Source organism: Bufo gargarizans, chromosome 7, assembly GCF_014858855.1.
Source record: "Bufo gargarizans isolate SCDJY-AF-19 chromosome 7, ASM1485885v1, whole genome shotgun sequence".
Taxonomy (NCBI): domain Eukaryota; kingdom Metazoa; phylum Chordata; class Amphibia; order Anura; family Bufonidae; genus Bufo; species Bufo gargarizans.
In genome coordinates this window covers 186,975,826-186,999,895 of record NC_058086.1, presented here as the reverse complement: position 1 = coordinate 186,999,895, position 24,070 = coordinate 186,975,826, and the positions used below count along the sequence as shown (strand labels likewise).

Sequence of the window (24,070 nt, the reverse complement as noted above, 5' to 3'; positions counted from 1 at the left end):
GCATGGTGAAAACCAATGAAAAAAAGGGTATATGTTCAGCACTGGTGTCTCTTCGTCAAGCCAATTAAAGACCATTAAAAAACAGGTCCATGAGCGATACAGAAAAAAGGTCTATGCATTTCGAACCAGAAGGTTCTTAATCACGGCCAAGGTGGGCCCAGGCACTGATACTATAATAGGCCCACAGATCCATTAGAAAAACCAATTCGGCTGTCTTTGGAGCCATTTATTCGAACTAGGGTCTACTTTTATTTTTTTATTCAAAAACTGACTAAACTTTATTGATGATACGAGGGTTTGGCCTTGAAAATAACTCCCTCTGGTGGGCCCCAAGAACCCCAGTCCGACACTGAATTTAGGTTTAATATTTAATGTAAATATATATCTATATCCATCTTTTCCATGCATCCAAAAAGGTTGTTGTTTTCAGCAACAAAAACATTTATGCTGCTCACTGCTAATGTTTCTGGAAGGAATGAGAAAAATACGAAGCTTTCAATATTCAAGCCAACAGAATTCCGCAGCACAATGGGCCATTCACGTTGCAACTATTCAGGACATGTGGCGCCCTTTTGTGCATTTAGAGCCGTCCTCGCTGTTGTGAATAGGGCCGAATAACGTCCCCTGTTTTCTAAGGCTTGTGGAATGTAATGGAGATCGGCCAGTTGCTTGTATACTGATACCTCAGAACATAAAGAGACCAAAGGGACATGTTCTCCTGTGATAAAAGTAGGGACAGGGAAAGAAAGGCAATCCCTATGTCCGTGATAATACCAGGGGGCAAATATAAATGCCTGACTGACGGATGCATTTCCCAACAGGGCTGAATCAGACTGGACAATAGCATTTGAGAATATATATATCTTTTTTTTTTTTTTTTTTTTACTAAAACTCTGATAGCTAGCATTCCAGGAGAACACTGCTGGCCTATGCTTAGAATACAGGTAGAGGTTTGACCCCTTGGACCTTCACTGATCAGCAGAATGAAGGGCAAGGAGGATCTCAGAAGCTGGTCTGGGCTGCAGAACTAGGTAAAACTATACATATGGACAAGCTGCCTGTAGAAACCTTGAAAAGGGTCTATACTATGGATAAGCCACCAATTTCCCCCCCAAAAAAGGAAGGTCTTATCAGAGACAACCCATTTCAGAAAAGGAGACAATTCTGGTTTTCCCAGCAGATGCCGCAATTAGTACATGTATGGCTCAAGTCTGCCAGAAGAAGACCTGCTATTACAGAGTGGCACTGCCATTGTGGTACATAAAAGTGTACTAAGATAGTGACCCCTCGACTCCCCAGTGACTGGCAAGAGTTGACTTCCTGAGACAAGCTCTTTAATAATAAATTTTTATGGATGTTAGGCCTCATGCATACAACTGTATTTTGCATTTTGCAAGTGTCAAAACTGTGAAAACTAATTTAAAAAAGGTGACACTCATCTTACCACTCCTGTGCCAATGCTTCCCGGTCATCCACTGGTCTCCATTTTCTAGTCCCTCTAAGCAAGAAGGAAGTGACCACGCAGCCAATCACTGGCTCAGCAGTCATTTCCTTTCTGTCCATAGGGACCTGGAAGCAAAGGCCTGCAGGCCACTGGACATGTGTCAGAACGGGAGCGGTGGGGGCATCGGTAAGGAGAGCGTCACTTATATTTTTTTTTTACACTGTTCTGATGGTTTAAAGGGGTTGTTCTGGAATAATTCAATATTATCCAATGCCTGCAGCCTGTCTGCTGCAAAAGAAGATTCATACTTACCTATTTCGAGGCGTTACGGTCCTCCAGCCCCAGCATTGTACACATCCGGTGGTGCATGGAAATGGTCACGGTCACATGCTCCTCTGCAGCCAATAACTGGCTTCAGCGCTGATGTGGCCATAAGAAGCACATCACCACTAAAGCCCATTGTTGGCTGTAGCGGGGAACATGACCATTTCCTCCTTGCTAAACAGTGTGGGGACTGGAAGATGGAGACAGCAGGGGCAGCAAGGGTGACCGGAGCAGCATCGGGCAGGTATGAATCTTCTATTTCGGCAGGCGGGCTTGCGGGCATTAGATAAAATGTAATTATTACTGGACAACCCCTTTAAAGGGGTGACCTACTCCTTTTATATTGATGGCTTATCCTCATGATAGTGACACCCCGCACTCCAACCTACCTGCTGTTTTGCAGTAGCTCCAGAAGTCAGCTCCTTAATTAGACAGTTCTGTCCATCATGTAGTGGAAGGAACTGTGTGGTTTCGGCGTCGACTTCTAGTGCGGGAGCTGCTGCAGTACAGCTGATCAATAAGGATGTGGGGTGTCCGATATTAATAGACTATCCTGAGGATAGGCCAAAGTAAAAGTACTGGATCCTCATTTAATGGTCCGGACAGCCCCTTTAAATTCTGTCTGCCTCAGAGGGAGCATTTGAGATTACTGAATACTGTTTTATTACTTAAAGGGGTTCTCCAAGTTATATTTATTGATGACCTATCCTCAGGATAGGTCATTAATATCTGATCGGTTGGGGTCTGACACCCGGCACCCCCTCCGATCAGCTGTTTGAAGAGGAAGCACGCGCCGTGCCAGCGCTGCCTCCCCTTCACTGTTTACCTTCTCTCCGTTGCATCTGCAGTGGTGAGCAGGTGTAATTACACCCAAACCGTCCCATTGAAATTAATAATGGGACAGCTTGGGTGTAATTACACCTGATCACCACTTCAGATGCAACGGCGAGAAGGTAAACAGTGAAGAGGAGGCAGCGCTGGCACGGCGCTCGCCTTCTCTTCAAACAGCTGATTGGTGGGGGTGCCGGGTGTCGGACCCCAGCCGTTCAGATATTAATGACCTATCCTGAGGATAGGTCATCAATAAATATAACTTGGACAACCCCTTTAAATGAATGTACACATTGTATGCAGTGAGCTCACACACTCCCCCTAGTGGTGTTCTATATACATACACATGTAAGAAACAGTCATGTAATGTGTCTAAGTTTCATTATCCTGGTAAACTGTGTTAAAATTTAATGTATAATGCTATTCCAGTAATACAGATAAATGTAAATGCCTGCAGTATTCGTTTGGTCAGTAGATGGCAGTATAGGACCAATTTGCATTGAAGTTTACCATAGAGAAAGTGTATTAATGTGTTAGTGGCTCTTTAAAACAGCATAAGTGTTGAAGTGACACGCCCCTTATGATGTCAGCCTGCCTCAGTGTGAGCAGGAGGAATGAGGAAGAGAGGCTGAAACGATAACGGCTGCCATCTTGGCTAGATAGAAAGCAAGTTCTGTACTGTGTAAGACGTGTGTGGAGAGACTAAAGGACGTTCCTGTGCAGCCAAGCTGTGTGAACTTCAGTCTAGAGACGGAGGGAGTATAAAGAGACTGTGCATTTAGTGAAGCCAAGTTAAAAAGGACTGTGTGCAGCAGCTAACCTGTGGAGCTGACATTGAGCTGAGTGGATTGCCCCAAACAGTAAAGAGACTCACAGTGCTGTCGAGGTACCGGACAGTCACTGTAAAATTCTGGATTATATCCATCTGGTTTTCCGGCCTGCTGAGGAGGACTTCTTTGTTGCGGATCCTGCGCTGGTTAAAGGAAAAGGACGACATCGGGCCCCACCGTGCACTTCCACAAACTGTAAGAGGTCCACTTGGACCACTGGGATAAGGGGGGTGCGCACCCGCTTGAAAGTTAGGGTCAGTTAGGGATAGTTCCTGGGACTGCTATTCCTTAGTGTCCGCACCGCGAACACGGACACAGCAAAGGTGGAAATTGTTGTAGTATTTGACTTGAATTGTTCATACTGTTTTATTGTTAACCTGCTTTTATTAATTGATAGTAAATGCAATTTTCTTAATCTTGACTTCTGCGTACGCACTCTTTTCTGGTTGCGGAGTCATACCACCTGCCTTGCTCTCGGTTCACAAATTGGCGTAGTCGGCAGGATCCGCCTACCAGAATGGACGGCGACGCACCCGTTAGGAGAGATGGTGCTGGAGGAAGAATGCCAGCAGGGGCTGTAATGAGTCAGTTAGCAAAGTTTGATGGCAATAATATGTCTGTGAGTGTGTGGGCAGAGCAGATACGAATGGTACAGCGCATGTACCAGACCGCACCAGAAGTACTAGTAGAGCTAGCCATATTGACATTACAAGGAGATGCTAAGACTACAGTGATATTGCGGCCATTTGAACAAAGACAGACATTTGAGCAAGTTGTCCAGATTCTAGAAACTATTTATGGAGAAACCGCATTGCTGGGGTCCCTGCAGGCACGGTTCTTTCAGAGGGTACAAAAGGAGAATGAAAGTCTCCCTCAGTATGCAAATGCCCTACAAGAACTGCTCCGAGATATTCAAGGGAAGGAAAGAGGGGGCTCACCAGCCTTCTGTAACCCTGATCGGACACTCCGTGACCAGTTTGTCCTGGGGATCCGTGATGGCAGTTTGACTGTTGCTATGCAGGACTTCATACGACGGGAGACTGATGCTAAATTTCATGACGTACAGGTGGAGGCCATCTCACGTGCCAATAGTATGGTTCAGAAGCCTCAGACCGCAGTTGGAGTTACATTGTCGCAGGGGGCTAGCTCTGGCCCAGAAACAGTGGAAAAAGGGACAGTTAAAGAGATACTTACAGTAATGCAGAAATTGCAAGAGCAAATGGAACACCTACAAACCAATTGTAATGAGAATTCTATGAGAATTGCAGGCCTCCAGAAAACTAGAGATGAAGGGGTGGGCCGTTCACACCAAGAAGGTCAGAATCACCCACAACCCTACTGGAGGGATGAGGATAGGACCTACCGAAGGGGTCCCAATAATGTAGTTCAACTCTCAGGAGAGAACGATGGGGCTTACCGAAGGGGCCCAAACCGATGGCCAGAGCGACGGGAAGTACGCTGCTGGGAGTGTGGACGCGTGGGCCACATTGCTGCTAGATGTCCAGAGCAGCGACAAGCTTATGAGAGACCGCCGTTAAACTGAAATCCCCTGCTGCAGTAGGGCGGGCAGTAGGGGAAACTGAGAAGGAGACTATGAGAGGAGAATGCCCTGAAGAGGATCTGATCGCTGCAAGTCCCATCATACAGATGGAATTGGAAGGTATTCCGGTTACCGGGATGATTGACACGGGTTCCCAAGTAACGACCCTGAGTAGAGACTGTTACGAACGGTATTTTCAGCGACATGTGAAATATGATCCCCATACATTCATACGAGTGGTCGCAGCTAATCAGTTACCAGTACCGGTGGTGGGAGTGGCCTGGATGAATGTCAGATTATGTGGCCAAGATCTAGGCAAGAAAGGCATTGTGGTAGTACAGGAGTCACATGAAGTAAAGGTCCCTGTCATCTTGGGGATGAATGTGTTAAAAGAATTGGATCAGATTCTCTTTGAAAAGAAAGGTCACGGTTATTGGAGAGAAACCACTAGCCATCGGCCTACTCAAACGGCCTTCCAGCGGCTGGTCCAAACATGTGGCTTACAGAAAAGTTCAGATGCACAGTGTCCTCTTGCTCGAATTTCAGTCCCTCTGCATACAAAAGTTACGTTGCCACCCAGACGGGAGATGATAGTGTCCATGCCTGTAGGCACCTGTAGGAAACTAGAGGGCATAGCTGTGTTGATAGAACCACTGCCGACAGCCGGAAGAAGTGTTGATCCGCTAGTAGCCCGTTCCTTGGCAGTAGTCCGCAATGGGAGAGTACCCCTCCGATGTGTGAACACTCAGGATCAGAGTGTAGACCTAGCCCCAGGAAGGCTGCTGGCTAACCTCTATGTGACTCCGGAGGAAGTGAGGAAAGCGACCCCGATGCAGTTGAGGCCGGCTGAACGAGGTGAATGGGCCGTAACCGTGTCTATGGGGGAAGGCGAGAACCCCACCCCTAAATGGAATGGCGGTGCAATTCGAGAACAGATGAAGATAGAGACTTCTTTGTGTTCTCTGGAACAGATTCGGAAGGTAGATGAACTGTTATGGGAAAACCGCACAACCTTTGCACGTCATGCTGAAGATTTTGGATGTACGACAGGGATCTACCATGAGATTCCCACAAGAGACACCCCTCCAATCAGAGAGCGCTACCGACAAATTCCTCCACAGATGTATAAGGAGGTGAAAGAACTGTTTACCCAGATGCTGCAGAATGGGATCATTCAAGAAAGCCAAAGTCCCTGGGCAGCTCCAGTGGTACTAGTAAGAAAGAAAGATGGGTCCATTCGGTTTTGCGTAGACTATCAAAAGTTGAATACCTGCACCGTACGAGATTCCTACCCCTTACCTCGGATTGAGGAGTCCCTTTCGGCACTAGGAAGAGCCCGGTACTTCTCCTCACTAGACCTGGCTAGTGGGTATTGGCAGGTGCCAATGGCCGAGAAAGATAAGGAAAAGACAGCCTTTATCTTGCCCATGGGACTATACGAATTTAACCGGATGCCCTTTGGATTGACAAATGCACCTGGAACGTTTCAACGATTGATGGAGAAATGTCTTGGTGACTTCAACTTTGAATTCACTCTCATCTACTTGGATGACATTATAGTGTACTCTGCAACCTTTGAGGACCATCTCCGCCAGTTGGGACAAGTATTTCAACGATTGCGGGAACATGGGCTCAAACTGAAACCCAGTAAATGTCGGTTGTTCCAATCTGAAATTGATTACTTGGGTCATTGTGTATCAGGAGAAGGGGTGAGGCCGTCAAGGGACAAGATAGCGGCTGTTCAAGACTGGCCGACACCGACTACCCTGCGAGAAGTGAGGGCGTTCCTGGGAGTAGCCGGCTACTATCGACGGTTTATTAAGGACTTTGCTAGAGTAGCAGCGCCACTTAATGCTCTCCTACGAGGCACCGCCGGGGGTCCGAAGAACCGGTCAGTGAAATGGGGCCCTGAACAGGAACACGCCTTCCAGGCATTGAAGGACGCTCTTACAACGGCCCCAATCTTAGCGTATGCTGATTACCACTTGCCCTTCCAGCTATATACCGATGCAAGCCTGTATGGTCTCGGAGCGGTGCTATCTCAGTTCCAGGATGGCCAAGAGCGTGTCATAGCGTATGCCAGCCGATCCTTGCGAGATTCTGAGAGAAACCCTGACAATTATAGTTCATTCAAGTTAGAACTGTTGGCACTGGTTTGGGCCATGACTGAGAAATTCTCTGAGTATTTGACCGGAGCTGAAGTCTTAGTACTGACTGACAACAACCCATTGGCTCACCTGGAAAATGCCAAGCTCGGGGCTTTGGAGCAGAGGTGGATAGCCCGAATGTCTAAGTTCAATTACCGCATTAAGTATCGGTCCAAGACGGAGAACCAAAATGCCGATGGACTTTCTAGGGTAACTACCCAGGCCCCCAGCGAAGACGTGGATCATGAGTTGGAGCATGTGGAGATGCCTGACTTCAGCAGATTTTCACAAGCCTTGGTCACTGCTATGCAGTGTGCAGTGGAAGGGACCGAAACGGCTCCTTTCTTTGGCCCCTCACTACAGGAATGGGTGCAAATACAGCAGGCCCATGAGGGGCTGGCGAAAATGATCAAGTGTGTTGAGAAAGGCAAGAAACCCTGTAAAGAGGAAAGAGAACGACTGACCCGTGAAATGCTATTAGTCCTGAGTCAGTGGGAAAAGTTAGAGATGAAAAATGGAGTGCTATGCCGAAAGGTATATCTGCCTTCTGAAATCGACATTTGTTACCAAATCGTAGTGCCTAGTGAACTGGCTCAATCATTGGCTCTTGAGGCTCATAATAAGAATGGACATTTTGGTCATGAGAAGACCTTTCGTTGGCTACAGCGACTGATTTACTGTCCAGCTCTCCGTCAAATGGTCGAAGAAGTATGTCATAGATGTCGAACCTGTGAGATCCATAAGGCAATAGAACAAAGAGCTCCCCTGCAAACCATAGTGACCCAGGAACCTTTGGAGATCATCATGATAGACTACCTAATGGTGGGCCCATCCAACAGTGGGCACCAGTACTGCCTCGTAATGGTGGACCACTTCACCAAATTTGCGGTGGTGACCGCCACCAAGGACCAGACCGCTGAGTCAGCAGCTCGAGCCCTATGCCAAGATTTCATCCGAGTGTACGGGTGTCCACAACGCATCCACTCTGACCAAGGGGCTTGCTTTGAGGGACATGTAATGAAAGAAGTTCAACGTATCTACGGGATAAAGAAGTCGCACACGACTCCATACCATCCCCAAGGAAACGGAGCCTGCGAACGATTTAATAGAACTCTGCTACAGATGGTGCGGACTTTGGAGGAGGACAAGAAGTTACAGTGGCCTCAGTTCTTGTCTGAGATGGTGTGGGCCTATAACAATCAGGTCCATTCTACAACGGGGTATTCTCCTTATACTCTCCTCTTTGGACGGTCTGGGCGAAGTGTCGGAGAGTTACAGTTAAATGATGTAGATGGGTTCCCTCCAAGAGATCCAGCCTCCTGGGTGCGAGCACACCGGCAGAGACTTGAGACAGTTCATAGATTGGTGCGGCAGCGTCTGCAAGAAAATTCTCATCCTGATAAGACCCCCGTGCAAAGGGCACCATTGCAGCCAGGTGACCTGGTGCTGGTACGTGTCAAGAAGCCTCAAGGAAAATTGGAAAGCAGGTGGGAGGCTGTGCCATATCGTGTAGTTGCCCGCAAGTATGCAAATGGGCCTGTGTACGAAGTTCAGAAGGAAGGAACTGATTGTGTCCGAGTACTTCACAGAAATATGTTGCGCCTGTGTCAATCTAAAGAAGCAAATTGTGATGGGACTGATAATGTCAACGAGCTCCCACAGTCCGAGACTGGTGGAGTTGAATGGGCTTACGATGATGAGGATGATTGTTGGCCAATCCCCGCTCCTGAGGATGTTCCACCTGTGACTATTGTGCCCCCAGCCTGTGCCCCCTCTGGTGCGGAGTCTGCTGGTCCTTCTCAGCCTATGGCTACAGTACCCCAGAGTATACCAGTGGTTCTCAGACGCACCACTAGGCCAAATGCTGGCATTCCCCCTGTTCGGTATGCGCAGGACGAGTTTATTTGGCCTGCCATACAACGGTACATTACCACTCTACGTATAAGAGTACAGCCCACTGGATATTCAGTCATTGGCAGGGACTGCCAATCTTAAAGTGGGGGGGAATATGTAAGAAACAGTCATGTAATGTGTCTAAGTTTCATTATCCTGGTAAACTGTGTTAAAATTTAATGTATAATGCTATTCCAGTAATACAGATAAATGTAAATGCCTGCAGTATTCGTTTGGTCAGTAGATGGCAGTATAGGACCAATTTGCATTGAAGTTTACCATAGAGAAAGTGTATTAATGTGTTAGTGGCTCTTTAAAACAGCATAAGTGTTGAAGTGACACGCCCCTTATGATGTCAGCCTGCCTCAGTGTGAGCAGGAGGAATGAGGAAGAGAGGCTGAAACGATAACGGCTGCCATCTTGGCTAGATAGAAAGCAAGTTCTGTACTGTGTAAGACGTGTGTGGAGAGACTAAAGGACGTTCCTGTGCAGCCAAGCTGTGTGAACTTCAGTCTAGAGATGGATGGAGTATAAAGAGACTGTGCATTTAGTGAAGCCAAGTTAAAAAGGACTGTGTGCAGCAGCTAACCTGTGGAGCTGACATTGGGCTGAGTGGATTGCCCCAAACAGTAAAGAGACTCACAGTGCTGTCGAGGTACCGGACAGTCACTGTAAAATTCTGGATTATATCCATCTGGTTTTCCAGCCTGCTGAGGAGGACTTCTTTGTTGCGGATCCTGCGCTGGTTAAAGGAAAAGGACGACATCGGGCCCCACCGTGCACTTCCACAAACTGTAAGAGGTCCACTTGGACCACTGGGATAAGGGGGGTGCGCACCCGCTTGAAAGTTAGGGTCAGTTAGGGATAGTTCCTGGGACTGCTATTCCTTAGTGTCCGCACCGCGAACACGGACACAGCAAAGGTGGAAATTGTTGTAGTATTTGACTTGAATTGTTCATACTGTTTTATTGTTAACCTGCTTTTATTAATTGATAGTAAATGCAATTTTCTTAATCTTGACTTCTGCGTACACACTCTTTTCTGGTTGCGGAGTCATACCACCTGCCTTGCTCTCGGTTCACACACATACACCATTGCTGCTTACAGCAGCTATCACACAATTCACCTTCTAACACTTACCTAAAGTTCCAACTTCCGTGCCAATAGACTCCACCACAAAATCTGCAGACTTTCCTACCATGCCTCCAGTGAGCCCAGGGCCCCATGCTCGCACTTTCTGGGGGCCAGCTTCAGGACCAACTTGAACTTCAAATGGGCTGAAAAGAGAGAAAAAAAAAGTAATAAGTGCATTAAGTAGTTGCAAAGCTTATCCGATTTATTATAGCACGATAGAGAATAGGCAAATTACTATGAGAAAAAGAAAAATTTAACGTAACAGCTTTTCATTCCGTCATATCACAATATGGAAAATCAAAAGACAAAAAACAGATCCAGATTTCTATCTTTAAAAATTGTAACGCGGTGAAATTCAAGGACCCTCATTTGTTCACAGCAACCAATGAGCAGCGGCTTTTCTTTTTCCACAGCAGTTTTAGGATAAGTTCACACTTGGCGTTTCTGTTCCCCGCAGAACTGCTGGCGGAAAATTGCTGTAAAATCAGAGGTGTAAATTCAGCCACAAAATATGCAACATAAAAACTTCCCCTATGTTCTCCTTTGGGGGTTGAGAACATAAACGATGATGTGTTGTGGCTTTTATAAAGCAGAATGTCTCCATTCATTTCAATAGAGGTTGCAATCCGCTGCAAAATCCTGACGTGTGCACTTTGTGGTGGATTTTTTTTGCCACCTGTTAGAAGATTTCCCAATCAAGAGTCCAATCCAGGGATCAGCAGCTTTCGGCACTCCAGCTGATGTGAAACTACAGTTCCCAGCATGCTCCATTCATTTCTATGAGAGTTCTTAGAAGAGCAGAGCAGGTATGCATGCTGGGAGTTGTAGATTAGACCAGGGGGAGGCAACCTACAAGGCAAAGGGGATCTCTCTGGAGAACTTGACGTGTCTATGCATTACATAGACATCCCACTGATTTCTATAAAAACTGTATTTTTTCCTGCTGCGGCGCTGCAGTGGAATTTAACACTTAGGCACAATGGAAAGAACTTACACCTTGGATGTTGCACAGTTTTTGAATCTGCACTAAAATCTTTGGAAAGCAGTGTGATCAGAGCCTTACTCTTTGGTCCCCCCTCCAAACTACAGCGGATACCTGATATATACTACAGCATGATTTCTAAAATACTAAGAAAAAGTTTTCATACCTAGCCCGCACATTATACACTTAAGATATTCCTAAAATGCCTTCATCTCCAGCACATTCCCAGTTTAGAAAACTTCAGAGAATGCAACGTGCGTAATAGAAAACCTTTGCCGTGACCTTAGCATAGCGATAGCATTAATGATCAGCACCTCGGCTCAGTTAATGATTTTCTCTTGATAACAGAGTTACATTCTGAGCTTTGTGTGGACAGACTGCATGTTTTAGATGTATTATCTACATTGGATTCAAATATGCACAACCGTGGGCCAGCGGCTGGGGAGGGAGCCCAGCATCCAAATAAATAGAAGAAAAAATATATAAAATAAATATATAAAATGTATATAAAATAAAAAACAGTAGACCATCAGAGAGAATGTGATTGATTAAAACCTGGTGAAATGGCGCCAATAAATACCGTATTCCCACCTTTTTTTCAAACTCCGTTGCACCCGGGAATAAGAATGATCTCTGAAAGCAAGATCTTTAGTTTTCCTTAAAGTGCCCATACACCTTCAATGGTCCCTGCACAGGTAACATGATCATGACTAGATTGGCATCTACCAGGGTTGGACTGGCCCACAAGAGTACCAGAGATACCTCTGGTGGGCCCAGGCTCTTATACCATAGTGGATCTCAAAGGATCAGGAGAAAAAACCTATTCGGCTTCCTTTGGAGTCAAAAACTTTTCACTAGGGTCTAGATTCAAAACCTATTAAAATCTTTGTGATGATATTGGAGATACACCCCAAGAATAATTTCCTCTGGAGGTCCCCAGGAACCGAAGTCTGATACTGGCCTCTACCTACTATGGATATAATATACTCTTATCTGCCTTTTATAATTTCCATGATATGAATGTCCGCCAGCTCTTATGTGTCCACAAACGTGCAAATAGAGTGATGAATACTCATCAAGAAAAAAAGTCTAATCCCTTTTAAAATTCCTCTGAAAGGTCCACTGTCTGGTAAGTCTACTTATTAGTAAAACAACATGGTGACCAAGATGAGCGTCTCGTGAGCGTCCAGCATGACAATGAGATGACTCATTAAGTTCAATGGGTGCAATGTGATGCTGATCACTAGGAGCTCTTCTAGCCAAAAACTTGTCTAAAGCGGACAACTTCTTTAAAGAAAATCTGTAACTTCAATCTCCTGTACTGAAATCCACCTGTCCTGGAAAAGCAGTAGTAGATATAAAACGTGCTAATGCAACAAGGCAATATGTCGAACTAGATTTCAGGACCTGTCACAATACATGAGAAAAACCCTCAGCAAAAAATATGCAGGCCATATGTTTTATTTTGAGCTCCATTTTTCTTTAGATCAGTGGAAATGTCTCAAAGACAATAAGACATAACACTACATAAAACATTTACTAGATATGATCTTACCTTTTAGGGATGTGGAGTCCTCCCCAAGTGATGGTGACCACATGTTTGCCAGGGTGCATGGGGTAATATTCAAACATATGCACTCCATCCACCTCCTCCAACTGTTTCACAAGCTCATCCAGACCCTCTGCCAAAACACATCAGCACAACGTTAATTTTATCTGAAAGCCGTTTTTTGCTGCAGAAGATTAGACAAATGAGTCTCCTAAACAGATTTGGTGGAATTTTCAAGCCTTGGACAGGATGCCCACAGTCTCCCACATTGTACATGTTTGTTATTAGACATGCTAGGGATATGTCTGGAATGTCTAGTATTTTTTTTTTTAGCATTACCAACATCTGTACAGATCTGAACATATCAGATCTATTGGACATACATTTCTCAGAATCTCCAGAGGAGCAGGTCATCAAGAGCATCTTCTGCGTTATGGATCTCTGGAGGCCTCATCTTTAGCCAATATATTTTTCCCCTGTCACCTTAATGATGTAAAGGACATCAATCCTGTGCTTTTAGAGTACAAATGGCATTGTTCAGACTTTGGAAGATGTGTACAGCCTTAGGCTACTTTCACACTTGCGTTCGGGGCTCCGCTTGTGAGTTCCGTTTAAAGGCTCTCACAAGCGGCCCCGAACGCATCCGTCCAGCCCTAATGCATTCTGAGTGGATGCGGATCCGCTCAGGATGCATCAGTCTGGCAGCGTTTGGCCTCCGCTCCGCTCAGCAGGCGGACACCTGAACGCTGCTTGCAGCGGATCCGTCCAGACTTACAATGGAAGTCAATGGGGGCGGATCCGTTTGAAGGTGACACTATATGGCTCAATTTTCAAACGGATCCGTCCCCCATTGACTTTCAATGTAAAGTCTGGACGGCTATCAATATTAAACTTCCGAAAAACCCCTTTAACGGCGTCTTCAAATGTGCAATAATTTTACGCTGAGAATAAAATCCACACATCTTACATGGGGATTTAGCTGCAGATTTTACCCATTGCACTGAATTTGGAAAGGATGAAATCCGCAGCAATTCTGCTTCAAATTGACATCAAAATCCCCCTCCCAAAAAATCAGCAAGTTTGTCCATAGCGTAAAATTGCGGTATGTGCGCAGATACCCTTGTAGAAATAGGAAAACGTCTTTAAAAAAGGGTTTGGTTCATCTCATTGCAAAACAGCTGAGAACAATGTAAAACCCTACTAAAAATAAAAGGCTAATCCAGAGCGTTCTATAAAGGATCAGACACTCCTCGGAGGACAATGAAGAACTAGAACATTATTGTTCCAGCAAATAATTTGTCATTTCCTGTCCTGCATAAAAATGGATTTGCTATCAATGTCCAAATAATTTTATTTGGCAAGTGCAGACTGGAGATTTGTGCATTCAAACATTATAATAAAGACACCTCGAGATTAAGCAAGCATTTGCACGCAGTTCAACAATATCAGACACTTACTTGGCCCTTTCACAGAGACATGGAGGTCACCGCTTCCTGCAGTCCTGGTGTCGACCTTAAAATCAGCAGTTTCTCTAATCCTGACGCCTTTGGGCTGCAAGCCACGTCCGCTGGCTCGGCAAGCGTTTGGGTTACAGGCTGTTGAAAAGGAAAGTGATAGGAACATGTTCTCAGATACTTGTAAGAAGATAATGACCCTGTAACACTCACATATCTGTGGTTCAGGACTGATGGTGGAAAGACGGCTAGACAGTCGAGATGCTTGGGCATGCCAGGCGCAAACAAAGCTATTATGGATGCAACTACAACATGCATACCAGGGCATGGCTGCAAGTGCATTAGATAATTTTGAGGTGTAGCAATATACTGACTCTACTGGGTGTATTTAAAGGCTGTGGACACCTTTGGGGCCCAAAAAATGTTTTTTTTTCAATTTTCAAAATGTGCAATAGTTTGTTCTACAGCCTTCACTTTGAGTGCATCTGCAGAATAGTGCCTTCTATTTTACAAAGAATCCACCAGGGAGTAGTTATGATGGCTGGATTTGTAGCCCTTATCTCCGAACTCCTGACATCTTATAGAATTTACACATAAGTGTTTATGAGCTGTCAGGAGAGCTACACATCGAGCCATCAAAGCAGCTACCTGGCAGATTTGCTGTAAAACAGAGAGCAATAGTCGGCACGTGCACTGAAAGTGACAGCTGTAGAACAAAAACAGTTGAACATTTTTAATAAAGACCTGTTAAAGTTGCTTTTAAAGAGTAGGGTCAAACCCAAAGTAATTCTACAGTATAAGAATAAAAGAACCTATGAAAAAAATCAAACATTAAAAAAATTAATACCTTTAGGCAGGGCCCCTGCTTACAGACCACCCTTGGCACAACCATGCGATGGAAATCATAATTGGCCAATTGTGTCTTCTAGGTACAGAATGCTGGGGTGGTTCTATAGCATTTAAGCTTTGACCATGACATGATGTCCTGGGGAGTGAGCCCCAACAGAGGGAAACGGTGGGACTCTAAACTGTGAGCAAGTGTCCAACTGTCCTGCAGTGCCACTACATGTAAAATTACAGTATCTACTCAAATCAATGGATTGTCCATTAAATGCCAAGTCCTCCAACATCTCAAAATGATGACGGAAAAAATAAGACTAAAGGAGGGTTCTTTTCAAAACCTAGATGTCAATATAATTGTAGAGAGGTTTAACGAGTAACCAGATAATGAAAACCAGCCTTCATAGTGAGAGACCAGAGAAAATTGTATCCTAATGAATGGGATGAATGCCAGCCTTTCTAGGGAGTGTCCAGTCTGTGGTCTTTAACACTATTTAAGTACAGTAATGTTTAGTTCCTTGATGATACATTAAGACTGAAGCCTAGATGGTGATAGGAGCCAGGCCTAGGGGACAACCGAGGAGCCAGGCCTAGGGGACAACAGAGGAGCCAGGCCTAGGGGACAACAGAGGAGCCAGGCCTAGGGGACAACAGAGGAGCCAGGCCTAGGGGACAACAGAGGAGCCAGGCCTAGGGGACAACAGAGGAGCCAGGCCTAGGGGACAACAGAGGAGCCAGGCCTAGGGGACAACAGAGGAGCCAGGCCTAGGGGACAACAGAGGAGCCAGGCCTAGGGGACAACAGAGGAGCCAGGCCTAGGGGACAACAGAGGAGCCAGGCCTAGGGGACAACAGAGGAGCCAGGCCTAGGGGACAACAGAGGAGCCAGGCCTAGGGGACAACAGAGGAGCCAGGCCTAGGGGACAACAGAGGAGCCAGGCCTAGGGGACAACAGAGGAGCCAGGCCTAGGGGACAACAGAGGAGCCAGGCCTAGGGGACAACAGAGGAGCCAGGCCTAGGGGACAACAGAGGAGCCAGGCCTAGGGGACAACAGAGGAGCCAGGCCTAGGGGACAACAGAGGAGCCAGGCCTAGGGGACAACAGAGGAGCCAGGCCTAGGGGACAACAGAGGAGCCAGGCCTAGGGGACAACAGAGGAGCCAGGCCTAGGGGACAACAGAGGAGCCAGGCCTAGGGGACAACAGAGGGCTTTATAGAATAAAAGTTATGGTAAAGCTATCTATACATATTTCTCATGTAAATCAATGTCCAACTCATTAAAGGGGTTTTCAAGAATTTCAATATTGATGGCCTATCCCCAAGATAGGGTCATCAATATCTGATCGATGAGGGTCAGACTTCCGTCACCCCTGCTGATGAGCTGTTCGAAGAGGTCTAGGTTACAATACCAAGCACAGCCACTATACAATGTACGGCGCTGTGCTCAGTAAGCTGTGAGGACTGCGCTCAACAGTGCACCATGGCCTCTTCAAACAGCTGATCTGTGGTGGTGCTGGGTGTCGGACCCCCACAGATCAGATATTGATGTCCTAGTCTGAGGGTAGGTCATCAATATTGAACTCCCAGAAAAACCCTTAAAAGAGCCTTGGAACATGACTAGGGATTTTAGCCACACCTGTATATACACATGAAGCATAGTCTATAAGACTCCCTGTTGGACTCCACAAAGAGAAACACTACCCTTCCCCCTGAGAGCTCCACATGAAGTAGGAAACACACGTACATGCAGTATGGGCTCAACAATTTTAATAGGTGCTGTATTACTGATCTGTAGGACCTACATCCATAGTACGGCCAAGTGCACCATGAGCCCTAATATATACATTGAGGGGCAATACATCTTTTAAAATAAAGTGTTAAATGAAGCAATGAAACCCAGTACATGCCACCGATGGTCCAAGTTTCTAATAGGTTAAAACATACACACACACACACACACACACACACACACACACACAATAGGCTCATTGACACTTTATAGGCACAGTATATACACACACGACTGCTGTTAGAAGACATGATGAGATGTGCAAAACAGAGGTAAGAAAGTGATCAAGTGACAACTTAAGGAAGTAAATTGTGGTAGCACACTTTGCATATGCCAAGGCTTATGCCACGTTCACATCTCCAGTGAACATTTCCGGCAGTCTGTTCCAGCAGAGAACAGCCTGCCGGAGTTCACCGGATTCAGCATTGCCAAATTAACCAGGGCACAACGGATCTCTGTTGACTACAATGGGATCTGAGGTTGATACGGCCGCTTTGTAAATGCCGGGTTTCGGCTGGACAAAAACCATGGCATGCAACGGTTTTTGGTCCAGCATCTTCACGGAGATGTGAGTGCGGACTTACTGGTTGTTCTGGAAAGCTGGATGTACCAACATATCATGGTTCTGGTATGGCGGTACCTAGTGCTCATCTACAGGGGAGACTACATTCTCGAAAGCTGACCAAATATCCCATCGACAAACTGTATAGATTGTCCATTTTTAAAATATCGTTGGTCAAGTAAAGATCCATGTCAAGTTAAGGAAGACTTTTTTATCCATTAATATTATGGGAGAGAGGCCATTGCCATAATTGGGGGTGAAGATCTACCACCACCGATACTAAAGCCCCTAATAGTCCGCACCACTTGAACATGAAGAAAAAAAACTGGACAAGGTCATTCATGAGGTGAAATTGTGATGAAGGTAATTTCTGGGAATGGGGTTGACAGACAACAATTCCACACGAGCAGACGTCAAGATCCTGCAAACGCTTACCAACCCTGGCCTGACCACAACTATGAGGCTTAAGCAGTGACGTCCTTTATCCAACAAGAGTAGAGAAGATCAGAATTGGGGAGCAGAGATCTGGAAGCGCAGCAGGAAGGAGGAGGCAGATGAAAGCAGAGTACAAAATGTCTGAACACAGCAAGAAGCCATTAATCAAAGCATTTCACGTGCCAGAACATTACAAAACCCAAACAACTCTGGCGATAGCCCAGAAGTAAAAAATAGAATAGCTCCCAGATCTGGTGTACATACTATTCACACGATCATCGCGATCTTGGACTATTACCTGCTGTAATACATGAGTAGTCCACATTGCTACTATACATTTTCCTACTGCCCCCATTCCCTCCGCTGTCAAAGTTTAAGGTTGCATTGAAATGCATTGTCTGGACAGCTGTGCACATGCACAGGAGTCCGCTCCATTATGTTAGCACAGCACAGGAGTCTTTCAGAGCAAGTGAAAGTGCTGACAGTAGGGGCACAGGGGGCAATAGAAAATAAACTATGGCTTCCTCGACTCTTTATGTGCAGTACTATTCATGTATCACTACAGATAATAGTCCAGAATCACAATGACAGATTCCTTTTAAAAGGGCTTGTACGGCTGATCATTTTTTTTCTTAAAAAATAAAAATAAAATGTAAGTCAGTATGGCATAACAAAATAAAAAAACGGATAATCACAATTCTCTGCTTCCTGGTCCCTGTAGACACACAGAAAATGCCCACTTAGGCTACTTTCGCATCTGCGTTTTTGCAATCCGGCAAGGGATCTCAAAACCACAGCAAAACGCTTCCGTTATAATAATACAATGGTCTGCATCCGTTCAGAACTGATCCAGTTGTATTCTATCGAAAAAAAAAACGGATCCGGCACTAAAAGGATTGTAAGTCAATGGGAGCCAGAGACACGAAAAAAAAAAAACGGATCTGGCACCACTGACTTGCATGTTTTTTGGTGCAATCTGGTGCACTCCATTCCGGTTTGTTTAGTTTTATAGGGACAAATCTGAAGCGTTTTCCTCTGGTTTTGAGACCCTGTGATGGATCTCAAAACCAGACGGCACAACAAAGATGTAAAAGTAGCCTTAGCCAAACACTAGCCGAGACAAGTCGCTGCTGCAGACAGTGAGTGGCTGAGTGGTCATTTCCTAGGTTTCAAGAGAAGGAGTAAAGATTGTTGAGGAACTGTGAAAGCATTAGAAAGGGAGCTGTGGGGTGCGATGAAGTGATTTTTATTTTTTTTTGTTATGCTATTCTGACCTTTAAAAAAATAAATAAATAAAATAAATATCTGGTGGACATCCCCTGCAAAGGTTTAGCCAAGCTTTTCTTTCCTGTTACAAACTTTCTTCTTTTCATGTTTCCTTACACTGACTGGGCATGTTCACATCTGGGGCAAGCAGCCAGACCAAAAACTGTGCATACAACGACATGTATGCCGGAAAGGGACCGGATCACCGCTGGACCTCATTACAGTCAATGGGGATCCGGCAGGGAACGATGCCAAATTTGGGGAAATCCGACAGGCTGCACTCTGCTGGATCTGTTGCCATAGATGTGAACGCAGCCTAATAGATCTTCATTGCGCTCAGGGCTCCGTTTTTTGTGATACAAAGAATTTTGGGTGTCATGCTGTGCCATAAGCTCCTACGCTTTCTCTAGTGGTGCCTGCAGGCATAATGTACAGTTTAAAGCCATACCTATGCAGGGAATTTGGAGCGCCAATGGAGCTCTAAAAAGTTAAAAAAAACAGCACAGTCACCAGTATGTTGCCCCTTGTCTAGTTTGCTCTACAAAGAATAACGTGCAAAGGCCAGATCACACATTGTCATGGCTGCACTGCCGAAGAGTAAAGTACATTTTGGCATATGTGCCATTTGATAGCGTTGTACCTACCTTCACCAACGTTAACCAGATAAGGAGATCTGGGTGTAGCTTCCCCACCAAAGTTGACATTAACACTGTGAGGCCCAGCTTTCATAGGCTTATAGGTACAGCGGTATACACAGTTTCCTTTATCCTCAAGTACAATGTCGACGGTATTGTTCCGCCCCTGAGGATCTATCACTTCAACACCAATGTCTCCAACTCCAGCACCTACAGCAAATGAAAAGAAGCAAATATCAGAATTACACAACCAAAACTGATGATTTTGTTTTTGTACTATATTTTTTTTTTTTGGTTTTTTTTTATACTTTTACTTAAAGGGGTTGTCAGATGAAAAATATTCTACAGTTTTCAAACCAGCATCTGGATCTGAATACTTTTATAATTGCAAGTCATTAAAAGTTTAGTATAATTCAATGAATGCTATCCGTATAGTGCCCACTGCTGTTTGTTATTTTTCTAATCTGGGTCCAACTTATGGAGGTGGACGCACATGCTCAGTTCCATCATTAAAGTGAGAAAACGTCCGCCCCCCTGAGCTGGTTCCAGCTTTGTTAGAAATAAGTTGTTGTGTACTATAGGATTTTTATCATTTACTTTAATCATGGGATAACCTCTTTAATATGGATGTTGTGTTTATAAGGTAGGCTTGCACAAAATGTCCACATTGAATATGTTGGAGCACTTGACACGATATCCAATCCAGCAGGAAATATATTAGTGGATCACATAGATCCCTTTGTTATACTAGGCTGGTTTGTTTTATGTATTATATATATTTTACGGTATTTAAGCCATCAATCTAAATGTGACATCAGGCTGCGGGAAAACGTTAGTGTAGACACCAAAGGAAGCCTCAGCTTCCATCCACAGAAGGCAGGAGCAGTGTTTTCCTTGGCTCAGCAGCGCAGTCCCTGCTCGGTGAAATAAGAACATCCTTTGTGTTTTCTGTTCTAAAATTAGCAAGAGACGAGGAACAGGCTAATATTTCAGGCCAGGCGGTATTACCAGAGACGGCAATAAACAGAGGAGCGAGGAAAGAAAAATACCAACCGTGTAAGAATATACTGACATACGTCACTTTTACTTTCTAGAAACCAGGGAACATAATGAGGTATATTTGAAAAAAGGCAAAAACTATAATCTAGGATTAACTGGACCTGAGAGGTGCCAAATATTCTGGACTATCAAATGGTCATATAAAAGTATAAAAAAAAACAAAAAACTTGTAGGTATTCAAAAATTACAAGTCCGGGTAGAACATGTTTGGGGTGGGGGTCATTTGTGCAAAGAAATTTTTTTAGCTGTCAGTTTTTCTAAGGCCATTTGGAAAAAGAAAGCGCGTTGCAGCATCCATGTGCTGGGAAAGCTCCCGATGCATGTCAAACATATAGGCACCCATTTACCCGACAGAGGCCAAGTGTGTTTAATTGCCCTCCATAGTCTTGGTAAAATATAGTTTTTTTTTGTTTGTTTTTTTATATTGGTGCCGCAGGATGTGCTATTCCATACAGAGGCATCCTGCAACATGAAAGCACTATACGGATTTGAACTTTTTATTTGCACCCGTTTTGATAAAATCTCCCCAAATATCTGCTACCATAGTTTAATTAAAGAGTAGCTGTCACCCCTCCGGACATGCCAGTTTTAGTAACCACTTGCATTCCCCATGTAATCACAATTCTGGAGCATCCATCATTATGGCTCTGTGTTGTGCCATTCCTCTTTTTTTTTTCTTGCTAGAAGTTATGAATAAATTGCTAGCAGTTTACAATGAAGGTCCAGATGGGTGTTACCAGTTCGGGGAGGGGGGTATCTGACACTGGCAGCACTGATTGGATAATGTTAGATTTTGCATGGACACTCTCCCAACTGGATCTTCATTGCAAATGCCTGGCAATTCATTTATAAACTTCTAGAAGGAATAATAAAGGAATGGCACATCATAGAGTCATAAGAATAGATGCTCCAGAATTGTTATTACATGGGGAATGCAAGTTGCTACTAAAAGACATGTTAGGAGAGGAGACAGGTCTTTTTTAAAGACAATACCAATGGTCCTAACTTGTGCCCCGTTCAAAAAAAACAAAAAACACAACATCATTCTGTCCATGGCCCCACCACTGCCCATCACCAAAGGATCAGGAAGTGGCTTGGTCCAGTGACTGCTGTAGTAAATTACAAGCCACACTGGTCAAATCTGCGTGACATACCGTTCAAGCACGTGTAAGCACAGAGGCCAGTGACCGGCTACAGCAGTCATAGACTAAGCCACTTCCTAGTCCAGCAGTGAAGGTACGGCAGAATCGCAGACAGTTTTTTTTTTATGGGACACAAGTTAGGAGCCGACAACCCCAGTGGTCCTAAGTAAGACAAACCCGTTAATGTATATTTATTTTAAACCATTCCTAATTTACTAAAAGCAGTTATCTGGCCCCTCCAACCCCATACATTGGGTCAAACCAAACCCAGCACAGCTTCCATTTCTCAACAGCATAATACTGTACAAGATGGAAGCTCTGGGTTGATTGGTTGCTTTTGGCAAGAAAGACAGTTTTTCTTTTAGATAGTTTAATAAACCTCTCATTATTATTTAAAAAAAAAAGGCTTTTGGATGCCTGTTGCCATCACCAAAGTGTCCATCTGTATGTGGCTCAGATAAACAGGATATGTATACATATCTGCCCTCTAGTGGTGGCAACAGGCAGTCAAGATTTTTCCAAGTATGTTTGCAGGAATCGAGGTCAACCAGGAACTCTGGCCTATAAAGTTATTTACAATAAGATTCAGAATAAGAAATCAAGGTCCTTTGGGAGTGTTTGTACATCCAAGCCCTAAAACTTTTTCCACCATAGAGGTTGGCATTGTGTACAGTGATGGAGCGCTGAACCTGGGAGGCTGATGCTGAATGCCCAGACTGGAGTCTTAATACATTGGAATTCTCATTTGTTTGCCTCCTTATCCTGTCTGTCAAACTAAATATTTTAAGAGCACTGGCAGCCTAACACTTCACAATCTGAATTGGCACCAACCGTAGGATTTTAATAACCACGACCATCATGAAGTATAAGTCATAAGATACATGAAAATAAAAAAAACATACGGAAATATCTGATGCAGATGCAAGCTTGTCTTACAAATCCAGGATGCAAGTGTGTTCTCCAGATAGTGACCAGATTTCCTACCTAAGGAATGCTGGACTGTAATTTAACTCACTACAAAATAAATGTGTCAAGAAGCGGCGTCCACGAACTTTTTTTTTACGTGCATGCAAAAGTGAGTGAAAAAAAAAACCAAGGGGTGCGGTATTCAAACCTTCTGCAAAGGAAAAAGGGGTCCTATATTACAACCTCCCAGACAAAAGGCACCAAGAAGACAGTTCGGGACTATTCAGTTAGATCATAGATGCACTACACAGAAGTTCTCCATAACCCTAAGTTCACACCTGAGCGTTTTACAGCGCGTTCCTATGCGCTGTAAAACGCTCAACACGGAGAAACCAATGATTCCCTATGGGAATGGTTCTCACCTGGGCGTTTTACAGCGCGTACGATCGCGCTGTAAAACGCCCGACGCTCAAACAAGTTCTTGAGCTTTTTTGGGGGCGTTTGTCGCGTGTTCCCGCACATAGATATTCGGGAACGCGCGACAATGTGTGCACGCCTGTCTCTGTATGCGCGATTGTAAACGCCCGTACAATCGCGCATACAGAGCGCTCGTTTCAGAACGCTCAGGTCTGAACCCCCTGTAAGAGGCAGCCTTATGACGAGTGATACTACTGTGCGGTACCTTATGTTGTACCACCCATATTGTGTACTGCTCTATAGTGTAAAAATAACCATAAAGCACCAGACTATGAGAATTATTCAGAATGATGCCCAAAAAAGTGCCATATGGAGGTCAAATCACACCTCCTTGCAGACTTATATCGTGCCACCTCCATCATGTTACTCCAGCCCTCAAATAGCACTGCCACATAATGTCCGAGTAACTACAGTAGAACCACATAGTGCTCAGATATCAGCTCCATACATAAAGTAATCCAATAACAATACAAAAGTACAGTCCCTGACAAAAGTCTTGACGCTTGTGTACAAATTGACCTGAAGTGCCGCTAAAATATATTTCTAATCAAGATTTTGTTACAAGAAATGGGTCATTTTAATCTCAACAGCTTTTGTAATAATGTTTCAGTGCAAAACGAAACTGACAAAAAGTATTCTAATATTCACAGCTTGGTAAAGCCCATTGAGTCAATTTTTGCCAAGACATAAGTGTTGTCGCCTTGTCATATGAGCTTCACCTGTGACTAATAATGGATCAAGAACCCCAGTACACGAGACCTTCACATCAACTGCAACTAGACCTCTGCAAACATGCCTAAGATTCACCCGGAGACTAAAGTGTTGATTATCA

At 44.7% G+C, this 24,070-nt stretch overlaps 1 protein-coding gene across 3 annotated transcripts in view; it reads right to left on the bottom strand.

Annotated features, from left to right (window-relative positions):
* The window catches only part of FLNB (filamin B), a 217,114-nt gene that overhangs the window by 82,427 nt on the left and 110,617 nt on the right, over nucleotides 1-24,070 (bottom strand). For all 3 annotated transcript variants that reach the window (XM_044302265.1, XM_044302263.1, XM_044302264.1), the window contains exons 8-11: nucleotides 19,664-19,864; nucleotides 14,132-14,269; nucleotides 12,681-12,807; nucleotides 10,150-10,286 (exon numbers count right to left, since the gene is read on the bottom strand). In XM_044302265.1, coding sequence (XP_044158200.1) covers nucleotides 10,150-10,286; nucleotides 12,681-12,807; nucleotides 14,132-14,269; nucleotides 19,664-19,864 — 603 coding nt within the window. The remainder of the gene's footprint in view (nucleotides 1-10,149; nucleotides 10,287-12,680; nucleotides 12,808-14,131; nucleotides 14,270-19,663; nucleotides 19,865-24,070) is intronic.